The sequence below is a fragment of the Sparus aurata genome, chromosome 11 (genome assembly GCF_900880675.1).
Source record: "Sparus aurata chromosome 11, fSpaAur1.1, whole genome shotgun sequence".
Lineage (NCBI taxonomy): Eukaryota > Metazoa > Chordata > Actinopteri > Spariformes > Sparidae > Sparus > Sparus aurata.
In genome coordinates this window covers 17,920,441-17,942,098 of record NC_044197.1, presented here as the reverse complement: position 1 = coordinate 17,942,098, position 21,658 = coordinate 17,920,441, and the positions used below count along the sequence as shown (strand labels likewise).

The following is a 21,658-nucleotide window of genomic DNA, read 5'->3' as shown; positions in this document are numbered from 1 at the left end:
GTATCAATCTCAACTCAACAAATACTGATGCTTCGGGTCGGTGACCTGCCCGACCTACCATACCTAGTGTTTGACTTGGGATATAACATCTTTAAATCCTTAAAAATGTGTATTCATTTTACTGTATGGGTTATGGTAGTTCAAGTATTTCAGCTGGTGGTTGAAGGTCTCCTTATTCTATTATAAAATTCCATATTGGAATCTTCCATATTGGTGTGACTGCACTCTCAGGTTGCCCATGCATTGGTGGGAGCAGACTGTTCTGCATATCCAACAGATTTAATGGAATTCCATCGATAGGTAATTAGCCTATTACAACCTTTCAGTTGTACCACGTCCTTTGGTCAATTCACCCTTTCTACAATAACCGACTCAAAGATCCCGTGGCAAATGGCTTCCTTTCTGATGTGCTGGGAGACACTCTGTGATTACATTTAGTCCCAGGCCCTTTCATTTGACCAGCATATCATTTCTTCCCTGGCATACTTCAAAGTGTGGACACTTCAAAGTAGAATGAGTGACTGCCACTCGGACTCTGAGGATGGCTCTTTTGATCATCTTCTGAAAACTCCCCTAACGCAATCAGGGCAAGCACCAGAGAGGATTTGACAGCCATAAGATAAATGCAGTCATCCTCACAGCTATCAGATAAGCACAGCAGGCTCTAATCCATTAATATGAAAATGAGGGGGGATGGGAAGTGGCTGGGTGGGGGCTCTGCAGCAACAGTTAAATGCTTTGGAATGAGTTTTCAAAGGGAAGATTCAGTAATCAAAGCACTTAATGATGTATGTGCGCTCTGTCTAGTCGCATCTAAATAAATCATAATGATAATATTAAAGATGTTCTTTCTTAATGCACCTTAAATGATAGTTTACAAAATGCCAAAGAAAATCAGAGTACTCCCTGCAGTACAGAGAAATCCCCAATTCTTTTCAACGTGTTTTTGTGGCAAGATATGTTGTGCCAACACAATAACCACTGTCTTTAGCAAGTAGAAAAATCCATGGCGTTAGAGTATCTTCTGTTGTGTGTTGATGCTTGAAGAGTATTATGTTAGAGGGTAGTGTAGAAGTGGCAACATTTGAGGAGGTATTCTTATTTTTTATATTCTGATATTAACTTACAGAGTATGAGTGATTTTTTTTTCAGGATTATGTTTTAAAAGGTGGTACCTTTTTCTTCTGCTGATTTCAACAGCTCAAAATGTTTTTGATAGATATTTGACTATTTTCAAATGACAAATTAGCTTTTACATTGCGTAAGCAATTCAAAAGAATTTTTTCTAAAGAAACTATATATGGAATTGTTAAATTGATGGTGCAGTGACTCAGGAAATGTGAACCACTTATTAAATAACAACCGTGATTCCCCTCCCCAAAAATAGGATGTTGTGTTGAACATAAAACATAATATTTTTCCAATCCTTTCTGACATACACCCAATGGAAAACAATGCATACAATATATCAAAGGTTTTACATCATGCACTTCAGTGATTTTTGTAAATATATACCTAAATATATTAAACATTTTTGCAAGCAACATGTTTCAAACAAAAATCTCCTCAACAGGTAAACAGGTTTACTGCTAACAGGTGATTGTATCATGATGGGGTTTGAAAGGGGCATCCTTGAAAAGCTTGGTTGTCCATAAGATAGGGCGAGGTTCACCCATGACTGTACATTACATTATATGGGCTCAGGAACATTTCCTTAAACCGTTTAACACAGTGTCCCAAATTTCAGAATCGAGGTTGCACTGCACAGATGTTGGCATTAAAGTGCAACTAGGCAGTCTTTTTTTTGTCTTTTCGTATTTGGCCAGCCTGCAGCAGATTAGGTTGCTTGAGCTAGGCAGGCCTTATAATGTGGAGTGGGCCACTCTATGAATGAGCCTGAACTCTTGTCATGCTGCATATGTGTGAATTTGAACAAATTATTTAACTACAAAGCTTGATCTTCTAGACAATCCCAAAGATACTCTGAGCTGGAGGTTTCTGATTTTTTGTGAAAAAACAAAACAAGGTGGTGCAAAAAACTCTCAGAGAGGCTTTATCTGGGCCCTCACCAGATCAAAGGCTACTGTAGTCTATTAAAAAAGAAAACACCATTTATATGCATGTAAACAAATATTTCCCTTCCATCTTACCATTCTATCTCTGCAGCTGCTCAGAACTCAGGTTAGACAACGGCTAACAATAAATTGTCCATTGCTTCTGCCCTTTAAAACAAAATCCTAGATGGTAACGCATTGCAGGAGCTCAATATGTACTCAGGTCTCCCTCTCTCCAGGACACTGTATGTTCACTTGAATATATTACAATATCTATCCATCCCCCCTCCCTCCTTCTGTCATCAAACCATCCAACCTCATCTATCTCCAGCTCCATCCCTTCCCCCTGCCATCTCCTCATCTGCAACATAACTACCAGTCCTTCCTCGTCCTCAGTCTATCACCTATTGATCCTGTCCATGCTTCCTCATTTCCTCTCTCTATTCATCCATCGCTCTGTCCACTTATCCATCTACCCATTCATTAGCATAGCCATGTGAGAGGTGAAGTGAACTCACCTAATGGGGTTATGTGTCTCCAGTAAATGGTCGGCTCGGGTTTCCCACTGGCTGAGCAGATGAGCGACACGTTGCTGCCCTCGTTTACTGTGATGTCAGAGGAAATGTCGTATATCTTTGGAGGAACTAGGGAAAAAAGAAGTAAAAAATACAGAAACAAGATTAGCATTTCAAATCTGCAACCTCTGGTTCATCCACTGTCATCTATACGTAATATTACATTAGATGCTTGTGTTTCAGTTATGAGCAAAGAGATAAAGAACACACTGTACACGCCCTCCACTTTAGGTAAAATTATATTAGGTAGCTTATATTCAGACTCCATTATCCAGTCTGACATTGCCATCTCGTTAAATGTTCTCTGTAGGGGGGAGGATGTGATTTTCCCCTTTCAAATCCCTAGTTTCCAGCTGCTCTGATGACATTTTCACTCAACACTTACTCTGCCACAAAGCACAGGTAGGGTACGTTCAGAAAGGTTACAAAGAAAACTGTTGTTTTGGTTAAAAATCATGAAAAAATGTTGTGTGTTTTTTCTATACAGCATAGCTTTATGGGGTTGATAGTAACAAACTGAAGAAGATATTCTATTCAACCTAAAACAAATAATTGTTACCTTTATAACAGACAGATGGCCACATGCTAGTCAGGCTATCAAGCTAACTGGCTAAATTAACAAACTTATCAGCCTTACAGTCCTGTGTCCAACATAAATTGAATACTTCCCCACATTACAGACATTAATTAACTCTAACCCTAACCATTGTCATGACAAATATGATGGTGAAAATAATTTGTCATGATTATAAAAGGATACAGAATGATTTGAGAAGCCAGACCTTATTGTTTGCCAAAACGTTAGCTAATGTCGCTAGTTAGCAAGTAAAGTAAGGTAAGTCTTCGGTCGTCTGTGTCTGCTAACACTGCATGAGATTTGTCATGATAATATGAGGGAGGGAAAAACATATTTGTCATGACAATATGAGGAAAAACAGACTCATTTGGACAGATGCACGGCCCTATTAGTAGCTAAAATGTTAGCTAAGGTTGGTTGCTAGCAATTAAAGCCAGTCATGTGTACAGCCGTCTGTGCCCATTTGCAGTACAAGGTAAACTCATCCCTATTTTAAAACATCATCATCATGATTAATTTGTGTTCATTTTATATTTAGAGCATTACATTTATCATGAGCAGTGATTAAGCTGTTGTGTCTGACTATGTTTAATAATTCCTGACAGAGCTTGGCACAGCAGGTTGGTCCCACCCTTTAAAGCTCAATTGTGTCTCCAACAGCTATTCACAAGAACAAAACCAAACCTTTTTTGACTCACTGCTCTAAAATGGAGATGTGGGCAGTGATTCATAGGATTTGAATCAGGCTACACTTTAGGCGGTTTGGAAGCTGTATTTCAAAAATCCAAGTTTCAAAGTTATTTTCTATTGAGGGCAACTCATCAACAGTCCCTGCTGGACATCACTTACCATCATAATTTACAACTTTCTTGGCACTTAAATCCTCTTGGAGCTTTGATGTTAAAAGCTTCAGTATTTAGGCGTCTCAAAGCACACACAGACACACATGCAGCCGACCACAAAGGCATTTAAACACATTCAACTCAGGCACATGGGCGCACACACACATACATACAAGGCTTATGAGCCACTATTTTAATCAGCAAGATTTGAATCTCTGAGGGAGCTTTTCTTCAGTGGACTGTGCCACACAGTAATGACTTCACGGTCATCTTGGGCTTCAAACTATTCTACCCTCTGATCCCTTCTGATGCCTGCTAAAAAACTAACAAAAGAAAAGTTGATTCAACAGTTTTCGCGAGTTTCACTTTAGACCCGGTAACACTTTTTTTGCTTGGCTTAGCTGCAGCCACCTTCACTTGCTTTTCTTCACTCTATTATGAGCAACAATACAGAGGATGCTGTATGAATAGTAAAGAAAGTAAAAAAAAAAAAAAAGCATAGGAAATGACAGTACTTGAAATATACAGTAATGCACTGTGGTCTTGAAAACAGAAAAAATGCACCACTTTAAAAACTGACCATCTATCATCAAGTCAGTCGGCTCATAAACACTAAGCCATAACCATGTGCACTAATTGTTTGATAAGAGCAATAGCCGACAGTCAAAAGCAGGATGGTGCACCGTTAAAAGCATCAATACTCTCATAACTGGAACCTCACAAAACTAAATGGTACACACCTCGGCCTGTGTTGACCCAGCCTCACACAGGCACATCCCTCAGTGATATGAAGGACTCCCCCAAGAAAGCATTGTCCTCATCGGCATTTTCTGTTTTGTGGGGCGAAAGGCGTCCGTTTTGATCAACAGATCAGGATCTAAATGAGATGAAAGTGGCGGACCTTCAGTGGGAGAGGACCGGAGGCGATGTTGAATCTAGGTTATTGCTTGTCAGAGACCTGTGTTTACTTGCTGTAGGACCCCAGTGTTGACACATCTCCTCAGTGTCTGATAGCACAAAATTGAAAATGTTGGGGTTGTCTACTGATCCTATCTCTCTCTGGCAGAGACTGAGAGGTTTTCAAAGGTTCAGATGAAGAGCCCTCAGTTTTTCAGCTCAGAGTCACTATGGCTGAGTCGCTCTACTGTATAACGCTGTTTTCTCCAGCAGTGAATAACAACCAAGTCCAGGAAACAGAATAAAAGATCAATAGAGAACAGTCAGACTTTAAACTACAAGATGTAGCAAACTTCTCTCATCTATAGAATGAGGATGTCTCTGAAGAACTGAACAGTAATTTATTCATCAGGCAATAACGCATGCTTCTGTTCCATGTCTTTAAAGATTTTGGCGGTTAGACACCGTCAAACAATTCAGACATATGGCATATCTTTGTGAAATAACCAGAATGGATTAAGCTAGGAAGTACGTCAATTGTTGTTTCCAGATATTCATTTGAGTTGCCATAAAAATATTTAGTGGTTTAATTGATGTAAAGTTAAAGAAGTTTAACATTTAAGCCTCGTCAGGATTTAATGATATCCCAAATCTTCCACAGTATATGGTCTGATATCACGGTAAAGATATACAGGGCAGCGTATATATTGCCCAGCCCTAAGTGGAACGTGCCAAATGACGGATATGTCGACAAATAAGCGCAGGTCCAGGCAAAATGAACAGAAGTTTAACATTGTTCATCTGCATACTACTCACATTGAAATGATACTGAAGTTTAAGTCTTTCTTATCGTCCAGTGAATAATGAATGCATGACACACAGACTTTGGAAACAGCCAATGCATGAACAAAATATGATTCTGCCATTTGTTGCTGCTTATTGCAAAAAACAACAACAACAACAAAAAAACATCCTAAACAAGATTTTCTATAAGTAGGGGTCTCGTTGCTAGGTTACAGTGCAGAGACAGTGCAAGAATTACCGCTGAAGGGCTACAGAGTGGACACTTGATATTGAGGGCTGAGGGCGGTTTCTGTTTGTCAAACAGAAACATAAATCTATTTGATATTCCACACCAGCTAATGAGAAAATCAAGTTACCAAGTGGTGGCAGAAGTTTAAGTGTTCAGTTTGCGTCAACTGCTCAGTGTTGGCTCTTAATGGTGATTACTGGGTAATTTCAGGCTGAATTATAATTGTTGATGTCAGACATTAATTATTAATGTGAATGTGTGTAAGGGTTGGTTGTGTGAATAGCATTGTTCAGTTCGGTTTATATACTAGGATAAATGACAATGTTATAAAAATCCAGGACACCCTTAACCTTGTAGGGAGGATGATGACAGTGAATAGGGTTTAAGGTAGCTCTGACATCATCTTACCTGACCATGTTAAATCTGTTTCATACCAGTCTGACGCAGACACTCAGAGCAAAAATGTGAGACATTTGCATGAGGAATTACAGCATTCAACCTTTACACACCAGCTCTGGTCATTTTCAACATTTTTGTGTTGCATTTCACACAGAAGAGAAAAAAAATGCACCTGGATTGGATGAAAGGAACAGAATGTAAAGGCAGAATCAGTGCCGACAGTGTTCCTCTTTGAGCTAAAACGACATAGAAGTATATCTGAATGTCAGAGGTAGTTTAAAGCTGGTGTGGAAATGTTGACAGAGTAAATACCAGTGTGCCTCAGCTGCATATTTTCATCAATTTTTTTATTTGAATTATTTGAGGATTTTGGCACAACACAGTTGAAGGAGGTTGAGTACAAAAGGCTCAGTTTGTTTCTTCTTATTCTGGTAAAAGATGGGCTGTTTTTTTTCACAACGTACACAAATCTTGGCAAAAAAAATCCTGCAATGCTGTTACACTGAAACCTAGTTAAGCAATCTGATAAGGAATCAAGGTGAGAGATGAGTATCAATTGGTTCAAAAATTCCATTCTCATTATGCCATTGATTTTGATACCAAAAACTTTCTTTGAGGGAAAGTCACACATATAGGGAAACAGCTAGTATCCATGTAGCTTTAAGACTATTTCTTGGCTCTGAGCAGTTGCTAGACAACCAGCAACTCAACAAATGTATTGCCTCCAGCAAAGACAAAATAAGCAAACCCCCCCCATGAAACGTTTTTTTGTCTGAATTAAACAAGAGAAATATGATATTATATTTAATGAATTTCAGAGGTTGTAAGGGGATTTGTTGTTGTTGGATGTAGCCAACCGAGCTGTTTCTAGTCTTTGTGCTAAGCTTTATAAGTCAAACCGTATCTTTTATTGTCCTCCCTTCCAAAATTCCTTTAAATCAGGCTGAGCGTTTTGCCGGCCACTTATCTGTTACTTTTTCCAATTTTAGGCAACTAAACTATATGGTCGATGTAAGGGTGAGACTGTGGTCAGAGTGAATACATTAAAGTTAAGATACAATTAACTTTGATAGACTGAAAGCGACGTCGTGGTTAGAGAAAACACTGTGGTCACGTCAAAAGGGGTAATAATTCACACGAATGTACGCCCCTGCCGTGAAAAGCCTTTAAGACATTGCTTTGTGAATCTCTTGCAAATTTCTGGGTTTACACATTATCTTAAAAGCCTGCGAAAGTCCATTACTTTCATTTTCTTTTGGCTGCTCCTCTCTCAGTGCCCTATATTATCCCTTATTACACCTTGAAAAATCTTGAAAAAAACATAAGAGACAGTCGATACCGTGCTGCCCCTACAACAACAGATCATTATAACCCATTTCTTGATACCTACACACAGAGCTTGTTGTTTTCTTTACGTGCTAATTCAGTAATGATGCCATGATTGTCATGTTTGCCCATTCCTCTCTAATTTCCCCTTCTCCAGCCCGGCAGGAGGTGGTGAGAGCGAGCTGCCACAGCTGATCTGGGCGGCGTCATCTCCCTCCTGGCAGACGCCTCGGGTGAATAAATAAGCCTCTAATGATGCCACCTTGAATTACGGAAATGCTTACAGCTGCACTATTAAAATGCAGGGGTTTTCTTCTGCATAGTGGGATGCACACAACTGGGCTCTTATACGAATTCTGACAGGCGCTCTCCAGGATGACTTGTGCCACCAAATTGCAGAACCCCATTACTGGCTAAACCCACTGCCATCCAGCTTCCCAATTAGAGCATGGAGGGGAAGCCCGGCCACTTGTTGTAATGGACGGCAGTATGGGCGGAGGTAGAGAAGTCAAGGAGAGCTAAGAGGTAGGGAGAGAGAAAAAGAGAGAAAATTCTGGCTTCATTTTCTGTAATTCATCTCCTTCATTTGTCCACGACCATCCTACACACACCGCAGAAATCGACAGAGGTGCTGTAACTGCCTTAGAGCACATTTCCTGTCCACACACAATACAATGTAATGGTCTTATTAAAACGCAGATGCTTACTGATCTGAGGACAGATCATCCTTAATCTACGAGATGCAGCGCTTTGAAATTGGATTAGGGGCAGATTTGAGTTTTACTTTTCAGATGTGCTTGATATGATGAAGAAATCCTGAGGAGATCTTTGAATAGCTCCTTGCAATTCAACAATTACCGACTGCAAAGCTTTCCCAAACCGCAGGTTGTTAGAGATGACATTGATACAGACAGATTGTAATATACCTGTAAAATATACCTGTGTTTGTAGGGCGTAATATACACCTCAGTAATGAGACAGTTCCCACACAGCTATTCCTAAAGGTTTTCAATTCCCTTTTCTCACTGCAGGCTGCAAAACGAACCAACTTCCAAGTCCATTAATTAGGTGTCAGACACGGAAACTAAACATAAACAGTGACAGATTGTATTACTCAAAGGGATTACCTCTATTTGCAGTGTCATAAAGCAGGCACAGACAATTTGTAGTACTTAACTTTAGGAAAAGTTCATTCAAGTAGAAAGAGAAATCTGTCATTTTGGCAGGGATTTTCAAATTTTTTTGTCACTGTTCATGACAAAAAAGTCACATCACAGTAGTACCAGAAAAGCCCTTGGCCCCTCCAAATTGACAATTTGTATTTTTTTCTTTGAAGATGGCTGACCTTGTCTGTCAAAACATTACCTCATGGCGCTCAGCAATTAGACTCAGACTTCTTGTCCAAAAGTCTACCACAATATGAGTAATAATGACGGAGAAAGGTTGACTTTGGGGATATAAAAAGTGTTCCAGTGACCCTGACAGTGTGGTGTGTGTTTGTGTCTATGTATGCGCCTTCAATGTGTGCTTTCAAAGAATTAACATATAGTACTTGACTCCCAACTTTGAAATTCACTCCAGCTTTACCTCCAATATCACCTGCTGCTCTCTCATAGCGTTATTAAACATATCAGTCTCAATCATTCTCAACAGAAAAACACACACAGCCATACGCCAATAATAAAAAGCAATAAAAATGTTCAGAGAAAAATGGGATGTTTTCTTTTTCTTTCCATTTATTTGAGCCCAGCAGCAATAGAGGAGGTGGACTAAGTGCTGGGATGCCAGAGCCAAGACATAAAACCTCATCAGCCCTTATTGCCTGTCTGTTTTTGGCATCTCTTCATATTCTAAGATCTCCTTGTGGCTAAGATGTTGGGTGGGTTAATAAAGCATTGAGATGTGAGGAGTTGTAACAGACAGCAAATGGCTACAGACACAAATAGATTTCCCAGCAAGTGCACATTAGCTGATGAATATTATTCCATAATGGTATCATTACGTATGATGAATCCAGTGATTTACCCTATTAATGTACTGCGGGAATTCGCCTCAGGGTCCAATGATAGTGTTGGATAGTGTGGGAGCAGTACAGTATGATGATATACTGTATGTCAGCAGCTGTACAAGCTTCAGCTGCTGATCTGAGATCAGTGTTTGATATTAAAACATATCTAATATGGGTCAAACTGTCGTCTCTTACATGGGATTCCTCCATAGTAGCTAATTTTATGTAGGTGTGACCTAGATGTTATTTTCATTCATGTGTCTTAATAAGCACCAACAGCACACTGTATCACTGTAAATGCAGCTGGCATACATTCCTACTGTATAATCTATGCACATTACTTTAGTTGTAACCCTGAAGATATATTCTTCTCTCAATTTATTTCAATGGCCCACTTTTTAGCTATAAGCATTCCTGCCTCTGACTATAACAGAAATGACCCCAATACTGTAGGAAAAATAATGTATCAGTGGGGCTGATGATTGCCTTGGAGAAAGGGAAAACATTGGATTCTATCCCCAGTCTAATAAAAGCACCTGCAATATACAAAGGTCTGTAGTGAAACAGTTTTTCATCATGTTAAAGGAGACATATCATGCTCGGGATTAATTATGCAATTGTGAGACACTGTTACACAGTGTGATGTCACGAAGTCACAGAAATAAAGGCGGGGCTACTGGTGAGACGTTTCGGGAGCAGTGTTCTCTGTGTGAGAATGGAGCTTCTGTTGGTGCGAACTACGGCCTTTTTAACTTTCAAGATCACAATGCACAAGAACAAATATAAAACATTGAAAGAACAAAACTGAAAAGTATAGTAAAGTAGTAAAATTCTTGGTTATTTGGTGAAACAGTCAAACAGCAGCATCGAAATCTAAAGTGTGTTTTTCACTGTCTTAATCATTATTTGTAAATAATCACGTTGGCAGATATTGAATTGATCAGGCTGATATGACAAAAACCCAGTATTAAAGATGCTAGAATCAAGTAGGGCTGTATTCTCCTAGTCGACTGGTCAATTTATCGGTTGATACGTTCTGGCTCGACCAAAATTCTTATTGGTCAGTTTTTTGGCGTGTTAAATACATGCTGCTATGGCAGTGCGTAAACACGCAGCGGGTCCTCTCCATCCCAATGCTGTGTCCTGCATATGGCATATTTGACTTCATCAGGAGGAAAGTACCAAGTGCTGATGGGGGTGTTTTGAAAGCACCCCTGTTTCACAGGTAACAGAATGTCTTCAGAACACCCCCCTTGTTTTCACTATTTTGGATTATCCCAACCTACTACAGACAAACAGATTGAAGAACGTACTAGAAAGGCCTAGGTCCGGTGGTTTGTTAAACATTTATTTATTTTTAAGCTTTTCATTTACAGTCATTCCTATTCTACCATGTCAAAGACATCAGCAGTGTGGCAGCATTTTATAAAAATAGGGAAAAAAAGTCAAATGCAAAGTTTGCCAACAACAGTTACATTACAGATCGACTACAAACATTGCCTATCACCTAAAAACGTAAAGCTACAGTCTCGCTCTTTGCAAGGACGCGCGCAGAGCTAAATGATAGTGTCTGTCAATTATTATAAAATGACAAAAACAATTGTCTAAATATTCTTTAACAGTTCTTGTGCTGATATCACTAGTTGACATAGTATATTTTCGGAAATCATGGGCTATGATATTGCGCAGATGCACGTGATGCAAAACGCTGTCAGAGCCAACAGACTCGAGTGTGTTTATCAATCAATTCATTTTAATTAATTCATTTCAGTGCAAATAATAGGGTCAACAATTATCTAATCAAAAGCAAATAGACTACTAGTCTTCATGTTTATTTTTAATTGATTATGCGGAAGCCCCCCCCCCCCGATTAGTCGATTTTTAGTCCAAATTTCACGGCTTCGGTCAACTAAGGATTTCTTTGGTTGATTACAGCCCTAGAAGCAAGTTTTGCTCCTTGCAGAAATCAGCAGAAATCAGCAGAAACAGCGAACATCACTTTTGTTCAACTTGTAATCAACCATTAGTTTATGATAATATTCCTGTCATGACCTAATGGTGCAAAAATAACATGCTTCCGCAAAATGTCACAACCAATACATATGATGAGTAATTGCCAATGAGCTTAACGATGCAGAAAGCATGATTATGGAGAGCTTGTTACCAATTTCATGCACTTCTAGGGAATTCATGAATTAAAGGAAATCAATTGATGAAAATGAACTTTTCGAAATACCTTCTGAGAAGCAATTAATCTTCAATGGGAGAGCTGCACTGGGCATGTAATTCAAAGATAAGCTATCACCCACTTATTGAAATAGTTTCTAATTTATTCATGCTAATCAGTGTCTTTCAGCCTTGGCATCTTGCTTATGATAAACAAAATTCCTCTGCATGGACCACTCTGCCTACACTCTCCAGGATGATCACTGGTGTTTCAATTAGCTGTGTGGCTACAAAGTGTCTTTGATACGCACATCCAGGCATGAGGCCTATTTCAAATAGTTTACAGTCAAAATCAGACACTGCGGCTGTCAGAGGGCACGCTGCTTTCCTACAACGAAATATCAGCTGGTGACCAAACGACCGCTGCTGAATGAACCTCTGTGCATCTCAGCTCTAAGCTAAGGCGTGAGGAAAGTGTGTCTGTGTATGTGTGAAAAGGATGATCTGACGCGAGCACACAAAGCTCTGTCTCCATCTGTCACTGGGCCTTGATGCAGTGCTAAAGGTCAAAGTTCAAACTTTTGGACCTGGGTCGTGATTAATGTGGAGAGAGCAGTTGGCAGCTAGCAGACACACGCTACCCCAGTCATGGGGAAGGAGCTCGGCTCAGCAGGCGGTAGGATCTGCTCAAACTGATGAGCAAAGAGCCTGATCAGTTTGTCATTCCCTGTATACTGAGTCGAGACCGATGTGAGGCTTCTGTTGCTGCTGTTATTGTAGTTAGGTTCACCTGTTTATCTATCAAAACGGATGGTCAAAATTAAGGAAGCGAGAAAAAGCTGTCTATTTAACCATCATCCATCTGGAGCGTTGTATATATATGTATATATATATATATATATATATATATATATATATATATATATATATATATATATATATATATATATATATATATATATATATATATATATATATATATATATATATATATAGTAGTACAAGTTTCAACTCTCTCTCTTTTCTACTCTTTCCGCCGGTTCACAGTAACTACAGTAAATGCGTCTCATCTGACTGACGTCACCTCATTCATTGTGCGACATGGCTGAGGAAAAAGTCATAACAAGTTCACGTAGCATTTTAAAAGCGGCCGCCTGGACACATTTCGGATTTTATGAAGACACTGACAAGCGCGAACTGGGCAAGACACACACGGGGTGTAAAGTTTGTCGCACAAAAATCAATTACCTCGGGAATATTGCTAACTTAAGAAACCACGCTAGCTGTTTTCACCTGGAGAGGCTACCGTCAACGTTAGTGGCTGCTAAAGACACAGCAGACCCGGTCCAGCCAAGAACACGCTGCCAACTCTGCCACACAGCTCGGAGAAAAGGAAGAGAATAGCCCAGTCTGTGGCAGCTTTTATCAGTAAGGATCTATGGCATTATTCTGTTGTTGACAACACCGGGTTTTGTCACCTGTTGAAGACACTGGAGCTTCGATAAAAGATCTGGTCACGCAGCCACTTCACAGAAAAGGTTACACCTGCAGTTTGCCACATAACCAAAGCCCAGGTAATTTCACAATGAGCCAAGCTAGTCGAGTTTATTTATTCACACAGATAGGCTCAGCCAATTAAGGCAATGGTAAAAATGTACATTAGTAAAACATATTTCATATGTCAATTATTTATTTATTTATTTATGTTGTTTGTTTCGGACATGTCAATTCATAAGCATCACATTTCATCATTGTTCAAATAATACAACACACATGGCCGAAAGGGAAAAGCGGGAGAAGCCAAAGCTTATCAAGTCCCGCCCCCATTACCCACAGTATAAAATCTTCATTCTGATCTTTTCTTGTCTTTTGCAAATTACTTTTTTCTTTTCTTCTCTTTTTTTCTTTTGTTATGACCTTTGACAAAACATATTACAGCAGTAGCATATAGAGCTGAATTCAAGCTCTAGACAGTACATACAGATTACATGTGTGTCTGCACATGTGTCCATATTAGTCCATCATGAGTGAACAACAGTCTCATCTTATAGCCAGGCTTGCCACAAAGTCAGAATATCCAATTGAGAGAGAGCAAAAGTCCAGTGTATTTATTATTTGTTGAGATGGTGTTGGGATGGTGTAAGAGCCCTTTAATGCATTTTCATGTTATTCATCAGTCTCCTCTGCAGCTTTTATGGCTGTTAGCTTCGCCATGTCCTCCCGATTGGTGGCTACATCAACTCGCATCTGTATCACGAAGTCGCGGATTGTTGAGATGTCAGAGCGTATCCCGACCACAGCACTCCGAGTATTGGCGTTGTCCGCCCTCGCACTGGTCTGCTCAGTAGCGATCTTTCTCATTTTCCAATATTGCATAAAGATTCCAAATCCCAAAGCGATCGTTCCAATTGTCATGAACGTGAACATGTACACGTCCTCGACATCTTCCACATCCAGTGCTGCAAGGCAGATGACTCTCCACTTTCCCCAACCATCCATAACGTAGCCGGACATAAAGGTCCCGTCCGGGCATGTCGGTTCACCAGAACCCGCACGCCGTGTTGAGAACACTCTGTCGATGGCATTCATTGACCAGCTCAGCAACTCCATCGTGGATTGATCGATTGATTGATTGGTTAAGAACGTAGTTGGACAATATTAAATGAATCTCAATCGAATGACTCTTGTGTGCCGATTTACAGGGTTGAGTCCTTCACAGCTCAGAAGAACTTGTGATAACTCACAATAGTGGCACAGTGTTCGTACCTAAGTTATCTCACATTGTTGATGCACATTATAACAACATCCTGCCATGTACAACTGGCATTGGCCTTGGACCATACAATTTTCTCAGGTTCAACTTATTGTTTGGGTACAGAATGGTATTTGTTATGCTCACATGCCGTCTCAACAAAGTGTCTGCCCAGTGTCTGTTGATTCGTGACTCTGACCTTTATCAACCCTCTAGTATTGATCTGTACTGATCAACGATTGAATGTACATACTTTTTTTTGAAGCCACTTAGTGTTGCTGATTTTTTGACATCTTCTTCTAGCACATTCCATTGTTTAACACCTTTGACCGATAAAGAAAAGGATTTTAACGTAGTTCGTACTTTACTTTGCCTGAAAATCATGTTCCCTCTGAGATTGTGTCTCTCTTCTCTGTCTAGGAAGAGTATTTGCAAATTATGAGGGAGGCTTTTGTTAGCAGCTTTGTACATCATTTGTAGTGTGCGATAGTTTATTAAGTCATATAGTTTAAGTATTCTTGATTCAATAAGAATTAACATATTCTTAACTAGTAAACAGCACTGTTCTAGTTTATGTGATGCTTGTGCTTTCTCAGAGCACATAACATAAAAAGTGAGTATATATATATATATATATATACATATATATATATATATATATATATATATGCCTGTATCCTTTGATGAAAACATAGCATGTGCAGTAATCGTGATGCATCGTGATGCAACCTAGAATCGAATCGAATCGAATCGTTGACTGGATAATCATAATCGAATCAAATCGAATCGAATCGTGAGTCCAGTGAAGATTCACACCCCTAGTTATGACGAGTGTCTTTTAAAAATACCCTTGTTGGACTTCTTGAGGACCCATCATCAGTAGAGCTATGTGCAACGCCCCATCTTTTTTTCATTCATTTCTAATCACATTAAGCTTTTATCTTGAAATATTTATATCTAGCTCTGATTGGATCATCTGGTAGAAGAGAAGTCTTTTTCAAAAAGAGCAGGGACATGTCGTGACTGAAGAATTTTTTGTGGGATCTAAACACATTCATGCATTGTTTGTCTCTAACCAAGCTTCTTCTCTGTCTCTCTGCTCTGATTTATTTCTCTCATTGGTGAGTCACATAAGTCTACGATAAATAGCACTGGCTGCCTAACAATTCAAGGTTCAAGTGCTGAAGAGGATAAGTGACTATCCTAAGCGCCTGTGTGTGGTATGTGCATGCGAGCACTCCCACAAACACCGAGGATGTGCATACAGCATGGGTGTTGTTTGCGTGTGTCAGCTGCCACATCCTCTAATGGTACCCGGTATCAACTGCATCTTCTGCACGATCCGCCCAGCGGGCTGGTAGTAGAGGATTTGGACCAAACAACATGTAGGTAACACAGGGCAATTTGTATCCACTGAGGGCTTTGGAAATGCCAAAGTCATGACTATTCAATAAGTTGCTCATCATTAAAAACCCTGAGCTTGTACTTTGCAGAATACAGATGTCAGTTGTGATTATTGTTTACAATGTTACGCTGGAGCACTGATTGTTATAATAATGGTGTTCATACAGAACATCAGTGAGTCTGATCATTTTAAATAAGAACATATCCCGTCTTTGATTTGCCTGGTTTTTGAGTCTTGTACATCCCTTTGCATGTAAGAGATTTGATGTGATATGCAGCTCAACGAGGAATCTCTTCATGCTTATTCATTCACAATTCTCTCTCTCTCTTCCCCTCTCTCTTTCCCTGGCTTAATCAGTTGACTATAGTTGTCTTTAGCCACACTTTAATCAACCAATCCTGTCATTGCTGCCAAACTTTAAATCTGTTCTTTTATCTGCTATTGTGACCCTCCTGCATCCCATTCACCTTCAGCTCATCATATCCAGACCAGTATCCATCTCAATCCCATGAACACAATCAGTGTCTAGACTCCATCAGTTTCCTATACCACTCAAGGCTACACATTCCTTCTTAAAATATAATGGAAGTCACGACGAGGCATAATCGCCGAAGACTCATATTTCTTATCCTATGCGCACATGCACGGCTCGAGGGTGTGACTATTTTTGTCGCAAATGCACCCGTCATGTTCATTGGTCACTACAGAGCGCCTGAAATAGAGTTGTTTATTTATTCTTTCTAAACAATTGAGGTTACCCGAATTTCTTGCTGCATGCGATTTAAAAGAAGAAAAACATGTATTTCCAAATGTGGTGCTGTTTAAAATAATTTTTTTGAATATGTTAAGAAAGTAACTTCAAATGTATTATTGGGTGCACCTAAATAAAAAAGTTAGGTGCTCCAGTTCACCCAAAGAAAATTAGTTCAGATTTCTGATATGGCAGTGCAAATATTACTCATTCCCTCAGAACAAAGTCTCTCCAATTGAAATAAAGATGAGTGCTGGACTCTCTAACAAACCAGGAGGCCTTCTGCAACTGGACTTTAACACAGCCACAAGTCAAGGGGGCAGACTGGTGGAAGCAACCTCTCTCTGCTTTTTAATTGCACTTTAGGCACCAGATGAGTTTCAGCCATCAGACAGGCACCCCACTGTTGGTGGTCAGTCTGCATTCAGGGTGATGTATGCAACAGTGCTGTAGGGCTGGGGAGCGCAGCCCACGATATTTATCTGCCCAATTAAGGCCAGTGTATCTCTGAGGCACCTGCCAATGCTTCACCCCAGCAAATCTGTTTCACAGCTACCCCACTGTTGATGAAGGATGCATTGTAAGATAAACACTGCCAAGAGGAGAAGGGAGAGAAGTCGTGCCTCTGTTGTGATTTACACCTCGGAGACCAACTGTTTAACACCACAAAAGCCATGGCCTAACACCACCAGTGGACGAAAAGTCTGAATTTAGATTGTTATCACGAAACACTGTCTCATCTATTAAAGTGTTTCTGGAGTTGCCTTCATGAACAGAATTCAACAACAATTATTTTAGAAAAGAAACAGAGTTGATTACATTTTTACTCTACATGACCCAGAGCTGTTGGCAATAGGAGGCATCCCAGTTGACTGACTGACCTGAGCATTATCAAAACTAACACCCACGCAAACTTCATTCATGTGCTTTTAAAAATAGGCAGAGTCAATAAAGATTTAAACTTCTAAGTAAGCCCTTAAGGCTTTCAGACGTTGTAAGATAGGAGGATTATAAAAATGTACCCTAACACCGAAACAGATACATAAAAGAAAAGGCTACTGATTATTTCTGTCAATGATTATTTGATGTTATATTTTAACGATTATGTCCTTGTTTGATTGATTAATTAGACAAAATTAAAACAAGAAAAGAGAGAAAAAAAATGCCAGTTTAGCAAATATTGACAACCGGAACAAGTGTGTAGGTATTAAATTTTTTCTACAACTGCTAAAATTCACACTATTATGCAGTATTTATGTTCTTGCTCATCCATGCTAGTGATGCTGACCTTGCTAGAAGTCTGGCTGCCATGGTAATGGTTTAAGCAGGACTAGTAACCACACCCTCGTTCTCTGTTTGAGAAAGAACGTCCACTGTTGAGGGGGCTTTGAAGCAACACTGAAGGCAGCTGATTGTTGAGTCTCATCACCGGGTCTTCAAATACTGACACCCAAAGGTTCTGTAATTGATTGCCTGGGGATTAGACTCGACAATAAACTGCATTTTACATATTATTGCTCTAAATGACTGATTATTACAGAAATGCTGTTGCAATTATTTGTATTGACTAATTGATTTATTGATTAATCAGTTCAGCTCTTTATCATACACCTTCACACCATCAAATAGAATTTCTCATGCACCTCCTAAATCTCCATGATCTGCATTCTCAACTTGGATAGAGCTCATCTTCCTCCACTGGGCATGTTTGGCTATTTGGAAAGGCCTGTTACAGTGTAAATAGATACACAGTGGAAAGCAGAGAGGGGCAAGAAGACTGCAAAGAGACGTCTGGATGGTGGACTCTGGACAGTGTGAAGAGCCAGGATTATTCAAGCACAAACTCAACTAAAGATGTTGAGTGTCACTGGTTTGGCATTTCTTGTGGTTAACGCAATGTGGATTGTGCCAACATCGGTCAGCATTTGACGTGAAATATCTGCAGGAAGGATTTAGTTTTACCAATGTGGATACAAAGAGAAGCTAGAAGTGCTTTGAAATAATTAGTGATTGAGAATTACTATTCCTGTTGAGAAAGAGAGCAAGCATGCTGAGTAGTGGCATTAGCCCAGACTTTTGAATTGCTGCCCACATCTCTCATTATTTGAGTGATTCAAAGAGGTATGGAGTTGTGCTCATTGACTGCCGTTTCCTCTGTTGAGACTAAACCAGGCCAATCAGAGTTTTGTAGGTGGGAATTAGGGCTGTCAAACTTGCTCCAAAATGATGTTCGAATATTCCCTCTAAAAAAAACACAAAAGGTTGGAACCATTCGAATATCTATATTTGTGCCAAATCTTGGTCTTTGAGTAACTCCTTTAATATTGTCTGAGGTGCTGTTATACATTTCTTCGATTCTATTGGTTATTGTTCCATGGCTCGGGATACGGTACCTCAGTTCCAATTCTTGACAAAACTCTCTGAGGCCCGTACCATCAATGAAACTGGTCTGCCTCATGTCCTTGCATATGAATGAAGCAAGTTTCTCGCTCGCATGTAGCCGCTGATGTGTTTTTTTCCACAGTCGAATATTAATTTTCACAATCAAATCTCATTTTTTTTAAATATTCCAATATACATTGAAATTTAGAATATTCGTTGCCAGCCCTAGTGGGAATAAGAACGTGCAGGAGCCAGAAAACCAAAAAGCCTGGATGAGTTTTTGACACAGCAACTTACACACTCAGAAATCAGATGATTCAGTGAAGTTTTCAGGCAACTGCGGTAAGATTACGTCGTTGTAATGATGTGAATAGTAGTGTAGAAATGCAGATTATGTTGAATCTACCATGAGGACAGGGAAACAAGAGGAACTGATTCCTGTTGGTAGACAGACTTAATTAAGTTAAAGAAAGCCACCAGTTAAAATAATCAATGATTTGTGAATTCTCATTTTAAATGAATCCACTGACTTGACGATTGATTTACACCTCATTCCACTGGTATTTCATTTATTCTCTATTGTGTTATTAGACAGCTGTGCTTGCCTTCCTGTGCACCATGACAACTGTTGCTGTGTTCCACAAAATATCTTATTCTATCAGCAACAGTGAGCAGCAATAGAGATAAGTTTGTCCTGCCAATTAATCTGATATCATCCTCGAGGACAGACATCAAGATGATACGCCAGGAAAGGAAGGATAATTGAAGTGGGACAGCATCCAAGAAAATTCTTGGGGAGTTAAGTCTACACTGTCTGCTTTGGATCAACCCCATTACTATAATCTGAAACTCATTTTTATGTACGATTGTAGACATGCGTTTCAGAGTACAAAGTGTACAAAAACATCCCTCTGTCTGTCACTGTGAGCGAGAAAGGGTCCAGAATTGTGATGCAGTGAGAATCAAGCTTTCCATAATGGATCACTCTGAATCTGAGATTAAGAAAACTGTGACATTTCGAGCCACGCTGGTTAAAATAAATGAGGTGGACTGAATGAGCAGCGATGACGGAGTGCAGTCTACCTTTGCAGTTTTACCTGCAAAGACCATTCCAAGTGCCAAATAAAAATGCCTGAGTTGCTCTCCTCTCTTGTTGTATCTATTCCCTCTCTAGAGAAGAGAGACGTGAGAGCTAAGTGGCTGACCTTTGTCCTTACTCATTTTAATTAACCATGGCTAATATCAGCTATTTCCATGATGAGGACTCACATCAGTGCACAAACACACACACACGTGTATGAGGACGCACACATGCAACACTGCAGGCACATGCAAACACATCAGAGAGGGGAGAGTTTTACAAGGGGCTAAGATAGGGATTCACACACACACACACACACACACACACACCTACATACACAAACCAATGACAATGATTAGTGGCTAACTAAATGTCAGGGGCCATAATGGCAAATCTGTTCCTTTAGACACACTCATATTCTCTCTACACTTCCCCTGCAATATGAATGGCAAGCCAGGATGTTTCAATGCATTATTATTCCACTGAGACTCTTGATACACAGTCATTCCAGCCGGGAACTGTAACACAGATTCAGTCTCCTCTCACAGCACTCCAAAATTTTATCACACGTACAGTTATGACGAAATATTGCATTAGTGTTGTTGCAGTATCTGTATACAAACTCAAGATACATTACACAAAAAATGTGTATACGCTTATTTAATCCAAATGCAGGGAAAGAGCTATAACCTCGACATCATTATCTAAATTTACTAAGATTCAGAAATACATTGAAAACTAACTATATAAACTCAATTTATTTATATGTTTATTGAATTTCCTGAATGCAAGTGTCACGTACAACCATATATAACATATTCTGGTTGTACCTGATTGGTTTTAAATATTGATGAAGGCCAAATTTTTAATACAGTCCTTCAGAACAGTATCAAAGGACTTTAAAATGTATGCCATCCTCTTAACACTGCTTTCCATATTTCACTATGAGACCACATAGGGGGGTATAAAGCCAAAAACTTCCTGAGTGAATTAAAATAACCACTTTTATCTGCGTTGTGAAATAAGGGCTGCACACCTGTGGGAGGAGCCTTATTTTACTGAAATGGCCACTCAGGCAGGAGAATGACTTCTTCAGTTAATTTTTTATGACAATTATTGGCTATTATAGTAATTTGCCCATCTAATAGCAGCATTCAAGCGGAGACTATTGACAAAATGTCCGGCTATGTTTCAGTTTCAATGAAATGTATAGAACTTCACATTTAACTGTTAAAAGCTACTTGACATCAAGTTTAAATGTGAAATTGTTTAACCAATATGTTCAGAGAGCGGCAATCTATTTCTAATTAAATAAAGAGCAAGGTAGGGCCAGGTTGCAATTATGCTTAAACTTTAAAGTATTGATATGGCTAATCCTCAAGAGGAATCCATGCCAGCAACGCTCGTGTT

At 39.5% G+C, this 21,658-nt stretch overlaps 1 protein-coding gene across 3 annotated transcripts in view; it reads right to left on the bottom strand.

The window, feature by feature from the left end:
* The window catches only part of negr1 (neuronal growth regulator 1), a 174,683-nt gene that overhangs the window by 92,106 nt on the left and 60,919 nt on the right, over window positions 1–21,658 (bottom strand). For all 3 annotated transcript variants that reach the window (XM_030434227.1, XM_030434230.1, XM_030434229.1), the window contains exon 3: window positions 2,573–2,698. In XM_030434227.1, coding sequence (XP_030290087.1) covers window positions 2,573–2,698 — 126 coding nt within the window. The remainder of the gene's footprint in view (window positions 1–2,572; window positions 2,699–21,658) is intronic.